The sequence below is a fragment of the Nicotiana tabacum genome, chromosome 4, assembly GCF_000715075.1.
Source record: "Nicotiana tabacum cultivar K326 chromosome 4, ASM71507v2, whole genome shotgun sequence".
Lineage (NCBI taxonomy): Eukaryota > Viridiplantae > Streptophyta > Magnoliopsida > Solanales > Solanaceae > Nicotiana > Nicotiana tabacum.
In genome coordinates this window covers 8,751,759-8,765,208 of record NC_134083.1, presented here as the reverse complement: position 1 = coordinate 8,765,208, position 13,450 = coordinate 8,751,759, and the positions used below count along the sequence as shown (strand labels likewise).

Here is a 13,450-nt window from a genome sequence, read left to right as displayed (position 1 = left end):
TTAGAGAATATTCTTCATTGAATGCTATCCAATAGCAAATATTTGGTCTGCTCTCGTTGACCAGACTCCCCTCGGGGTTTATCCGATATCGATTGCAGTTGTTGCTCCTGGTAATGATTGTTACTTGATTCGCTTTTTACCTGTCTTCGGTCTCACGTGTCATGTTGTCATTCTATCATTTATTATAAATCAATTTTACCTTATACACCATTTCTTTATATTTTCTTCTCACAATTAATTGTGATGGATACAAACATTATAGCATAGGGTAAATTTACCAGTACCAAATGTTTATACTAAATTAATAAATACAATATATGTGTTATTCTTGTGCATTTGTTACTAAGTCATGATTTGGTAAGTATCTTCATTTTAATTTTAACTATTAAAGTTAAATTATTTGATTTGTTATAACATTGCGTACGAGCAAGCATTTACCTGGCTAAGCATGGTCAACAATAAGTAACTAGTAGGGCCAGATAGATATAGTGGTAGGCACAACTCCCTTTACAAAGATTGTTGAGAGAAAATTAAGTGGGCGTTTGGACATCAGAATTATAAAATTACGAAAAAAAGTGGGGAAAAAAAAGTTAAAATGATATTTGAAAGTTAGAGTTGTGTTTGGACATAAGAATTGTAAAATTTCAAAAAATGGTGAAAAAAATTTTCAAGTGAAAATGGTATTTGAAATTTAGAATTGTGTTTGGACATAAATTTCAGTTTGGGCTGTTTTTGAAGTTTTGTGAGTGATTTGAGTGAAAATTTTGAAAAACAGTTTTTTGGAGTTTTTTAAATTTTCGAAAATTTTCAAAATGCATCTTCAAGTGAAAATTGGAAATTTTATAAACAAAGGATGATTTCGAAAAAAATTAAATTTTTTTTGGAAAAAAGAAAAAAAAGATTTATGTCCAAACGGGCTCTTAAAGTAAAAATTTTAAAAAATAGACTTTTGGATTTTTCAAAATTTTGAAATTCATTTTTAAGTGAAAATTAAAAATTTCATGGTCAAACGCTAATTTTGAAAGAAAAAAAAAATGAAAAAGATGTGAAAATTTTTTGTATGGCCAAACGGCCCCTAAGTTTTTGATCTAGAGCTGGATGATTAAAAGAGCGAAATACCAATTTTGGGTAAGATATAGGTAATTAATTGTTCAATTGACACTTATAAACGATCCAATGGTAGATTTACTGAATCTGTAACAATTAATGACTTAGTAAGTTGTAAATTTTGATGTTCAGTTAACAAACTAAACAAGCTTGATACCTTTGTATAAGAGCTCATTACTTAAATGGTCACTCAATTATCTGAAATTATCTAGTAACGTTATATTTCTTTCGTTTATAATAGAAAAGTCATTTAACTATGTCTATAACACTCATAAGGTCGCTCAACCCAATTTCTCAAACTTTTAATCGCCAAATACCTATTTTACTTCTAAATTATCAGCTTTAATCTTCTTCTTTTATTTACTTTTAAAATATTATGATTGTTTCTCTTTTTAATCTACATTATGGACTTACCTATAGAACAAATAAATTTATTTTTAAAATTAAAAAATATTCTAGCATACATAATATCAGAATAATAATATAATTGAGCATAATTTTCAAGAATATATAATGCATATTATAAAAATATCTTTGTTTAATTATTTTTTTATTACATGCATAGAGTATATATATTTTAAAACTTTTATTTTTTTTCATTCTCAATTATGTAAATAAATTTTGAGTTTTCATTATTAATATCAAAATATCATTACTAACAAATTATTCTAGTTAACTATTTTTTTATGCTCAACATTTTATTATTCCAGCATTATACATGCTTAAATACTTTTTTTAATTTATAAATTAAATTTATTTATTCTATAGGTAAGTCTGTAATATAAATTAAAAAGAGAAAAAATTTATAATATTAAAAAGTTTTTTTAAAAAAAAATTGATAAATTTAGAGGGTAAAATAGATATTTGGCAATCAAAAATTTAAAAAATTTAGTTGAGTAACTTTGCTGTTACAAACGAAAAAAAGATAACTTTAGAAGGTAATTTCGGATAGTTGAGTGACCATTTGACTAATTGACTCCGTCAAATAACTTGATTATTGAATGAAGAAAGTTTGGGATTCAACCCTGTTTGGCTCGTTTAGTGTTTACGAATTATGGCCTTCCCCCTTTATATTGTAGCAATATAGAAGTGTTAATGATTCTTTTTACACGATTTCAAAAACTTTTCCACCAAATAACTGCTAAGGCGTTTGTTTGTGCAAAATCTTTTTGCAAATGGTAAATTAAAGTTATTTTTCAAATTATGGTGCTCTTAAAAATTTGATATTTGTTTTCCTTAACTAATGATTTTTATTTGATACTTTTTTCTTTAAATGTTGATATTTTTTATTTTTTATTTTTTTTGGAACTTGAGGAAGTGCTGAAGAGCAATTTTCAACTTAAAGACTCTTATTGCACTAAGAAAACACTCACATGTCTCCAAAAGTTGTAACAACAATACGTATGCATGGTCCAAACTTAAATTATTTAATACAAAAATGATTGATTTTATATAGCCTGTGAACGTGGCTTATGTTTCAACCTTTTTACGTACAAGTTTATGTGGACTTGTTCATCATTCATGACAAACTCGAATGTGTGAACTACGCTCTGTTGGTTTAGAATTTCTTTTTTCCAGATTTACTCGAGTCTTAATTTGGCACAAATGATATGAAGTCGAATTTGGCTAAATAATCTACAGAACTTTCTGAGTCATTCTGCTATTTAAATGGCCTTAAAATATGGGGCATTTGGGGGAAAAAATTTCACAATTATTTTGTGAGCAACTATATCAGTTTGATAGTTGAGCCACTTATCTTCAACTTTGGACAATTAAGCAGATTTCACACGACGTTTTCTGCATGTCCACTTTTGAGTCAAAAGTTTTGACTAGTAGAAGACGGCAAACACATCCATATAAAACTGGACAAATCATTTTATTGCCGTAAAGCGTTTGGGCACATTCATTTTAATCCTTATTCTACAATAAGCTATTTTATAGGTACATTCAAACCTCTCAAAAATATCCTTATATAATAATATTTCACTATAAAAATCAAGTTCTTTTCGAAATCAAATATTATATTTTATTATAATATATGTTCTCTATAACAACAATTCGATATAACATCCAAAAATATCTGGAACAAACGAAATTGTTATAAAGAGGTTTGACTGTATACTAATTTTAGTGTACGTGCGTTGCACGTGTGCATCACGTAAATCAATATAAAATGTATACAAATTATTAAAAAATAGCAATCGAGGTAAAAGTAAACGCAATATATGTTTAAATGAAGAAAATATATATTAGTAAATTGATACAATATATAGTTGAATTCAACATTTTCTGAATGAATTTAGGGTAATTAGTTCTATATTATTTATAGCTATAAATATTTTATTATATAAGATACAAATATGCTATGTTGTTGTGTCTCATCTAGCATCTCTTTGTAAACTCTACGTTCATAATGTCATTATACAAAAAAACTGTTCTAAACCCTACCAAGTCAATTATAAATTATAGACAAACCAAATGAACCTCTTCTTGTGTAAAAAGTTGCATGGATTCTTATTGATTTAAGTCTAAATTCCCTTATTTGTACGTTTATCCAATACCAAATAAAAGTTAACACTATTCTAAAATCACTCCTAATAACAATATTGAAAATTCAAGAGTTCGCAATGTTGAAGCCAATTTTTCAAAATTATCGCGAGGGGGGTGGGGGTGACAAATTTATAGTTATTTCAAGAGTTCCAATACATTAGTTTATCTTATATTTAAAAAATAATTGTAGTTGCAAATCATATAGTTATGACTGTGGCTTAATTTATTTCTAAAATAACACCAGATTAGTTCACACTTCTAGAAATGTAAAGTTCAGATTAAATCAAAACTCTTAAAAATTTAACAGGAAAAAGGCGAACATTCATTGCTGATGGATGTTTCATATTTTTAGGTAATGAATTATTTGTAATTTGGAGAAAGAAATATTATAATATATCTCAGAGGTTAATAATTAAAAAAAACTCCAAAAGGATATTTATAAAAACTGGTCAAATAAGAAAATCTAATAAGGTAAATTTTAATTGAATTTGAAGTCCTAAATATTAAGATCTTCTTAAGTAAAATTTTAGTTGGTTTTGAAGTTCTAAATTTTAGAAAAATAATTAAATGAATATTTTGTCTAGTGTAAAATTAACTTTTAAAGGATAAAAAAGACGAACAACATTTCTATAGGGTTTCGTACTTTTAATATAGTATAGATATAGATAGATATCAATATAGATATAGATATAGATTTGTATTTTAACTACTATAATTTAATTGTTATTATTGTACTATACTTGATTTTGCTCTACTCTTTGATTCTTTCATCGAAGGTCTTTTTATGGAATAAATTCATGTATCTCAAAATTTATGTCAACTTGAAAAATAATCTTATTTATCTGATGAATTTGGAGAACAATGAATCTGAATTATTCTGCTAATTGGTTAATTCAAATAAGTAATTATGTGTTATCAATAGAAATAATTTATTTTTTGAAGATTTATATTCTTAGTGGCTTCTTCCTTTTTTTTGTTGCTTATGTAATATTATCTCATAACAAATTTCAATTGAATTATAATTATATTTTTATCCAAAAAGAGTTCTATTTCACAAATTATAAAAAATTTGAACTTCTGCACTTTATATTTTTCGAATGGTTAGTATCATTGGCTTTTGCAAATCATTTTTCTTTCTTGATTTCCGTAGCTACTTCAATTGTTGAGTTTAATTTTATATCAATATTTATATCTAAGCAAAATATTAAGCATTTAAAGGGGAATCTTTCTCTTATTTAATCTTTTTATTCTTCCCTTTGTTTTATATTTTTTATATCACAATTGTGCACCTAAAATTTAGCACAATTACTCCATCTATTTTGAACAACGTGCAATTAGAGAAAACTCATGTGGCATCATTGGAAGATTTGGTGTTATTTGGTCATAATTTAAGTTGAAGATTTATATAAGGTAGAATGTTTATGATTTTAATATTTTAAATATTAAGATTTTTTATTTAGTTCAAATAAGGAAATATTTAATAAGCAAATTAAATTTTAGTTGATTTTAAACTCTTAAATATTAGAAAAAATAATTAAAAGAATGTATTGTCCGATATAAAGTTTATTTTAAAGGGTAAAAAAATGAACGATATTTCGCTAAAATTTTTTGTGCTTTTAATATAGTATAGATAGATATTAATAATACTATGTTGTACATTGTTTTCCATGTCATTGATTTTCGTACTCCTAAAAAAGATGACAATCTTCACCCGCTAAAAGTACTCATGGCAATCTTGTATGTTAAAAATCTGCATACGTCTAATAGTTATTTTATTTTCATTCTGGTAATTAAAGAAACTTCTTCTTTGACGAAATGGTTCAACACATTCCATATTTAGTTCTAAAGTCAAACATTGACTGTAATGGTTAACAAAAGTAGTGTTATTAGGAAATTAAATAAGAATAAAGTTTTATTTCAAAGTGAGTCCCAATATATTATTTATGATAATAAAGACTAAATAAGAAGTTAGAGGTAAGGTCTATGTAGATATAATCCTCCTCAAATCCCATTTTTGCAATCAAATTGAGTATGTTGTTATCGTTAAAATTATATACATACCACATATTCAGATTAAAAGAAAAATCTATTAAATAAAGTTGGTGACAGACAGAAAAATATTAAAAATTCTCCCATATGTGATAAGAAAGCATTCCAACTTCGCAAGTTCCAAGACAACTCACTTGTCAAGTCAAATGTCACCTCTGAATAATGTGAACATATTATTATGTCACGCTTCCTTTTTATCTCGTATTGCTGTGGGTACAGTATAATAAAGACGAAGAAATATTTCTTTTGATCCTTTTACACTTTAAATCGGAAAAAATTAATAAATTATTTCTTTTATTTTTATATATTAATAGGTTTGATTTATCTATCTCTAATATTTTTAAAATAATTTTCTTAATAATAAGATAACATTTGTTATGTATATTAAATGAATCTTCCCTTTGTATATTTATAGATAATTTATTTAATTAAAATTTCTAATTTATATCAGATTAAATTGATTTATTTTAACTTATAAGTTAATATTCAAAATGTCAAGGCTATGGAGAGGAATTGTTCTTTCTAGGAATAAATTGTAATTAACTGGCATTTATACTAACTTAGACCTCATTATCTATGAAGAGAAAAACGTTGCAAGGTATTTTGTTATTTACCTCATCATTACAGTGTCGCAAGCATAAGATTTTTCCTTCGTCTGAAATAATTCGACAAATTTTGGTAAATTTAATTTTATACTACAAAAGCAAGATTATCGAGTCACGCTTAGTGTGTTAAATTAGGAGTAACGCTGTAACAAATTTATTTAAATTATGAGTGAGTACATAAATTTAGTATTTCTTGAGGGGTACCCACTCCAGCCATTTCATTAGAACAGAATGATAAGGGAAATTTTTTAGAATAAAGTTATGGAAACATAAGGTAAATGCTTAAAGATAATTTCACAACGGTAGAACTTTTTTTCTTTTTCTTTTGACTGAAAGGTTAAGTTGACTTAATTGAGTTCTAATCTAATAATCCCTTAATCACGTGACAAACTAACCCGGTCAAATTAATGATGACTATAACTATTGTAAGATTCTTTTGGACCACAACAATCTACAAAATTCTTTTTAAATTATAAATACCGCTTTCATTAATGTTTTTTCAGGATAGGGGACTGCAATTTTTATGTTGACTCCACAGTAATTATCTCTTATACTGAAATTCACCTAAGGGTAAACCGAAACAATTGAATAATTAGGCTATTTGAAAGATAGATTTGTAAATAATAAATTTAATGCAAATCACTGTATATTAGAATTTCATTCGTTATTTTGAAATAGAGCATTTCTAAATTACCGGGATGAGATGCATGCTATATCCATCCCTGTATAAATTTTCCTTTTTTTTTTTTATAAAAAGAAAAAAACTCAACTTGTATTTAAAGTTTCTTCTTCTTCAATTTTAACAAAATATTGTGCAAATGGGACGAACTGCGAAGTAATTTGCAGTGGGAAGCGTGTGGGAAGATAGATAGTGGGACCAAACGTGAACCACTTTGATAATCCACTGTAGAAAAGGATGCAGCCTTTCACACGGAATCACAAACAGAGCCTTTAGCGGTCTATCAAGTCCCTAGTTTGAATAACGACAATTCTATCCACGAATTATCCCGCGTTCATATAGGCATTCGGAAAATGTTACTATCCCGTTTTAGTTTATATGAATCTATTTCTTTTTTAGCTCGTTCAAAAAAAAAAATAATTATTTTTTAAATTTGAAAACAATTTTATTTAAACTTATAATTCTATATTAATGAAAGTTTTTATAATCACACAAATACTTTGGACTCTTTTTTTGAATTGTTTAGGATCACAAATTTCAAAAGTCTTCATTTTTTCTTAAACCCCGTATCCAATCAAAAATATTCACATAAATTAAAACGAAGGAAGTATATTTTACAAAATCGTTTGGTATAATGGTGAGATATCCCATGTGATGAGATATTTTATGAGATAGTGCAAACATTATTTCGAAATTAGCTAATACCCCTAGATTAAACATGAGATAAAGTTAATATAGATAACCTATTTTAATGTAAGTATCATGACTGATTATAAAGCTCGAACCCATAACATATAGATCATACAGAGATAACTTATTATTTTATTTATTTATTTATTTTTATATAAGTAGGGGAGAGAGAGGAAAAAGGATGATGAGTCATGACTTTTCTTGTATCTGCAAAAAAGCAACTGCATCCACCTCCCATCATACTTGTCTCACTATAGATCCAGCTTTTCTAAATTTTCCTTTTTGCTTTGAGTACAATTTCACTTCAACCAAAACACAGTTCAGTTTCAGCTTCTCTTCCTCAGCTGCGGCTGCTTAATCTCCAGTAGTTAAATGGAGCAAGAGATGACTGAGCTGCTTTCTTTAGATCAATCAATTAAAATGGAGGATTCAGAGCAGCAGCAAAAACAAACTTCTCCTCATTCTTCTTCTATTCCTATTAAAAGTAGACCAAAGGGTGGCCTCATCACTATGCCTTTTATTATAGGTATCATCTTTTGTTCTGTTTATTTTTTACTACTTTGTTTCTGGGTATACATATAATTAATTTTCTTTTTTGGTTTCTTGGTTTTATGTTAATAGCAAATGAGGCATTGGAGAAAGTGGCAAGCTATGGGCTTTTACCCAATATGACATTTTATCTAATGAAAGATTATAGGATGGAGGTTACTACTGCTCAAAATTTACTGTTTTTCTGGTCAGCAGCTACTAATTTCTTGCCTTTAGTTGGTGCTTTTGTTGCTGATTCATATCTGGGTCGATTCCTCGCCATTGGCCTTGGTTCCATCTTCAGTTTCCTGGTAATTAACTACTACTATGTGTATTAATTATCTTTTGTTAATTAGTGTTTTCAAGTTGTCGTTTGGGTCGAGGGACAGCTAATTGATCTGATGGCGACCCACCATTTATTTACTTAAACTATTTGGGGTCGTTTGGTTGTTTAGAAGTTATCCGAGTATTAATTGTCCGGGTGTAGTTATTTTACCTTTCATGTGATTAAAAAATAGTATAATCTCGGGATAACTAGTCTCGGAATTAATTATACTACAGTTTTTTACTAACCAAACATGAGATAAACTTTCTTAAATTTAGTTCGAGATTAATTATTTCTTATTTTAGTAGCAACCAAACCTTTATGTTTTGTTTTAAATTTGTGAACTTAGAGAGTACATCCCATGTTTAACTTTATGTGGCCTATATTTAATGTATGTTAATTTAAGACACTTCTCTTCTTTTTTTTTTGGGTTTAGCCTTAACCGGAAAAACTTTATTTTTCGGTGGTCAAAGAAATTGACGGGAGCGATGTTACGTTTGATAAGTGTTTTTCCCCCCTTTTTATAGTATGGAGCCACCGTTTGTCTAATTTAAATTTTTATAAATGCGTAACTGTTGTCCGTTACACTGACATTCTTCATTTTCTTTGTGTCTTTTCTCCTTTGTTAATGGAATTAATAATTGTATTTCCGAAGAAAGTGCTATTCCTTATTACTACTGCCGAACGTCTTAATCCTGACAAAATAATTATATTTTTTAGCTTCTCTTATTGCAGTCGGAGGATCCAATGCAGTCTAAACTTTTGAAAATTACTGTCTTTACTGTCCTATTTGCTGCTACAAATTTTTAGTTTTTTAATAACAGCAGCCAATTTACCCACCAAATTTAACACAGCCAGATTTACTTATTATTTTTTTTGTAGCTGGTATACATATATTTTGCACTTATTATAACATTGTTAGACATATATGATACATGAATTATACATATATTATACATTCGCTGGCTATTTATGGTTTAAGCAATTAGATGGACGGCTATTTGAGTTAATTCTTTCTTTTAAATAGTTAAGTGCTATTGCTGTAAAGGCTAATTTACCCACCTTATATTTTAGTTAAGTAAATTGTGTTGCTTACTGTATCTTTTACATTTGGTCTTGGAAGGCGGAGTTATCTCTGCGTTATTTTCTAAATTACTAGTAGAACAGCTTAACTCTATGTTATTATATCAGACCGTAATCCTAATGATGGGGATATTGCTTTTCTAGCTTGTATTGTAACATGGTTTTCTGTTTCAAAACATAAAGCCAGGGCGGCCGGACGAGTTCTGTACTTTACGAGGGGCCTTAAAAAAAATTTTAAAAAAATTATTTATTTATTTGAAGTCTATTTTTCTAGTGTTTCTTAGATACAAAGTTATTAATAATTTTCTTATAATCAATAACTTCTAATAAGTCTTTCTTAATTGATAGTATAGATAATCCATTTAACCTTTCTTGAGACATTGCTTATCTTAGGTAAGATTTTATCAATTTTAATTTTGAATTTTTTTTTCCCTGAACCGACGGTAACAAGAATTATTAACATTATTCCATAAGTAATATAGGCATTGGAAAAATAATCAAATCTTTTTATTTGATCGGGTGTATCAATTAAACTGTTATCTTCTAATTGTACTAATTCCGAAAATAAATCTAAACCATCCATATCGAATTGATTATTATGCTTTAAGGAACATTTAAGATTAAGACAATATTTTTAAAATTTTCATCATCTAGTGATCTTAGTTTTTACCGCTAAATAGAAAATCAAAAATATTTTCATATGCTTTGAATTGTTCAAATTTATTTTGAAGTGAAAAAAATAGGCTTGTCTACTATGTATAAAGCAATCAACTCCAAAGGACTTTTCGAAAGATTTTGAGATTTTATGATCAACATTCTCATCAAATTGTTACTTTCTATATATCATAGGTTTCTTACGAAATTCGAGTTCGATATTCATTTCAAGTGCAATTTTCGTGGCAGAAATCATAGAAGTTGTAAATCCTTCTTCTCTATACTTGTTAAAGAATGAAATGAAACTTTTTCACTTCACCGAACCGTTTTTTAAAATTATACATAGCCTATTAGATGTAACAAAAAATAGGGCCCCACAAATGTGGGGCCTAAAGCAATTGCTTTATTTGCCTTATGGATGGGCCGCCCCTGCTTAAAGCGTTCCGAAAATGTCAATGTTGTCCCTTAAGGCCATAGCCACAATTTGTATGCTATTATGTAGCAGTATTCCTCTTTGCGCCTTTGTTTCCCTAATGTTAGCAAAATGAAGTGATGTGACCACCCATAAGCAGTGGCGGATCCAAACCTTTTTAAACCTTTATGTTGCCACTGCTGGACCCAATGCGCTTTTGTAATTGTAGGCGTTGATTTTTAATATTTGTTGAAATTTTAGTTATTTTTCACAGGTGTGCGCAAACAATCACACACACACACACACATAAATATGCCCCCATAAGAGACCAGATGATTGTAGTTAAACTTACCAACTTTTAACACTTTAATGCCCTTTTTGTTGCAGGGAACTACAGTATTGTGGTTAACAGCAATGATTCCGAAAGCAAGGCCACCGCCTTGTAATCAAGTAGGGCAGGCCTGTAAATCTGCCACAGCATCGCAATTCATGCTCTTGGTCTTTTCATTTCTACTCATGTCAATTGGTGCGGGTGGTATAAGACCATGTTCTTTAGCTTTTGGTGCTAACCAGTTTGACAAGAGAGATAATCCCAACAACCAAAGGGTGTTGGAGAGCTTCTTTGCGTGGTATTATACTTCATCCATAGTCTCTGTTCTTATTGCGTTGACGGGTATCGTTTACCTTCAAGATAAGATGGGCTGGAAAATAGGTTTTGGAGTTCCTGCAATCCTCATGTTCTTATCCGCGCTGTTTTTCTTCCTTGCTTCTCCTTTTTATATCAAGCACAAGGTAAAATCAAACTTGTTTAGCAGCTTCATTCAAGTGATTGTAGTTGCCTACAAGAATAGGAAACTCCCATACCCTATTCAGAATTCCGATTACCATCACAAGAATGGTTCAGAACTTCAAGTGCCAACAGAGAAATTGAGATTCTTAAACAAAGCTTGTATCATTAAGAGCCCTGAAGATGTTAAGCCAAATGGTGTTGCAGTCAATTCATGGAACCTTTGCACAGTGGAGCAAGTTGAGGAGCTAAAAGCCCTCATTAGAGTCATGCCATTGTGGTCGACAGGGATCATGATATCGATAAACTTAAGTCAGAGTTCATTCCCTTTACTACAAGCTCAATCCATGGATAGACATCTAACGAAAAATTTTCAAATTCCAGCTGGCTCATTTGGTATGTTTTTGATGATTGCATTAACAATTTGGGTTTTTCTCTATGACCGCGTGATGCTCCCATTGGCATCGAAGATCAGAGGAAGACCAGTTCGTCTAACACCTATAGTCAGAATGGGAATTGGCATATTCGTCTCTTGCATGTCTATGTTAGTCTCTGGTATCGTGGAACATGTTAGACGAAGAAGAGCAATAAACCAAGGGCTCTTGAACAACCCCGATGGGTTGGTGGAGATGTCAGCTATGTGGCTCATACTGCAAAATAGTTTGAACGGGATAGCAGAGGCATTCAGTGCAATCGGCCAAACAGAGTTCTATTATTCTGAGCTCCCGAGGAGTATGTCAAGTCTCGCATCTGCACTCTTAGGACTAGGAATGGCAGTGGCAAATCTGTTAGCTAGTGTGATCCTGAGTGCTGTGGATAAGCATACCAAAGGAGAAGAGAAAGAGAGTTGGGTTTCAAGCAGTATAAATAAAGGTCACTATGAGTATTACTACTGGCTTCTTGCTATTATGACAGCGTTTAATATGCTTTATTTTATGGTTTGTAAATGGGCATATGGACCCTGTGTTGACATTGACATCACTAAGAGAATGTTAGAGGTTAGTGATGATGATCTGCCACATGAAAATATGTCTCGACGTGACTTGAATTCGCGCCAGGCTAGTTGTTAAATAGTGTGTACATAGTATTTATACGGAATCATATATTACCAAGTGCTTCTAGATTTTTTGATTACTGTCATATTGTTAACTTTTTGCCTTTTCTTTTGAGGGCGAAGTGCCCAAACAGTCATTCTTAGTGCAGCTATTCATAGATTAGCTGTTACTTATTTTGTTCTGAAAATTTGAATTAAATATCGTGCCCCGAAATATTGAACTGGAAAACTGAATTTATTTTTACTTATTTTAACCTCTCAAGCCCACCCTACAGCCCAACACAACACAACTTGTATCAAGGTAGTCATATTTTTCAGTTTATACCCACATTGTTAATGTTTTTTTTTTTTTTTTTTGCAATAGTGTTTTTACACTCTTGCACATTATTATACAGGATAAATAGAAGCACAAATCCAGTTTTTTTTCATGTAATAAATGGTTCCGATACAAATAGCCACCTGCAAAAGTAGCACAAAAACTCAAAGTAAAAACCGCCAAAAACCCATCTTGGTGTTCCAATAGAATCTGCAAACCCAGTTTTAAGAGAATTCGTTAAAAAGCCCATAAAAATTGCTTACAGAAGTCTTGTGAGCACTCACAAAGCAAGGAAAGAGGCTGAACTTCAAGAAAAGTTCTATACACAGAGTAATTAAGAGAGGAAAAATGCCGACTTGACTTGGGTAAGACGCAAGGGAAAAGATTATTGGTCAAAGTATATGTTTATCCCAACAATGCAACTTTCTAATTTAGAAGAATTTAGATGTTCTTCTAAATTCGTCGGCAAATATTTTTCTCTACGTTTATGTTTGGCAATGACGAAAAATAAAGCACATGCACAACATGTTTTCTTCACATGACTAACTTCATGTTGCAATTTCATCGGGAATACCAATGTTGACATAAGAGTCTTTGGTCATGATAGAGAA

The 13,450-nt window shown here is 29.9% G+C and overlaps 1 protein-coding gene across 1 annotated transcript; it reads left to right on the top strand.

The window, feature by feature from the left end:
• The first annotated feature begins 7,857 nt into the window (after window positions 1-7,857).
• On the top strand, window positions 7,858-12,752 carry LOC107783002 (protein NRT1/ PTR FAMILY 1.2-like). Its single transcript, XM_016603959.2, has 3 exons — window positions 7,858-8,206; window positions 8,302-8,519; window positions 11,070-12,752. Exons 1-3 carry the CDS (start codon window positions 8,053-8,055, stop codon window positions 12,537-12,539), a joined length of 1,842 nt encoding a protein of 613 aa, XP_016459445.1. The 5' UTR covers window positions 7,858-8,052; the 3' UTR covers window positions 12,540-12,752.
• The last annotated feature ends 698 nt before the right edge of the window (window positions 12,753-13,450 follow it).

Excerpts from the sequence above, each read along its gene's own strand:
- LOC107783002 (XM_016603959.2), top strand. The coding sequence starts at position 8,053 with ATGGAGCAAGAGATGACTGAGCTGCTTTCTTTAGATCAATCAATTAAA. Across the intron at positions 8,207-8,301 it reads CACTATGCCTTTTATTATAG|CAAATGAGGCATTGGAGAAA; the intron begins GTATCATCTTTT and ends TTATGTTAATAG. Across the intron at positions 8,520-11,069 it reads GTTCCATCTTCAGTTTCCTG|GGAACTACAGTATTGTGGTT; the intron begins GTAATTAACTAC and ends TTTTTGTTGCAG.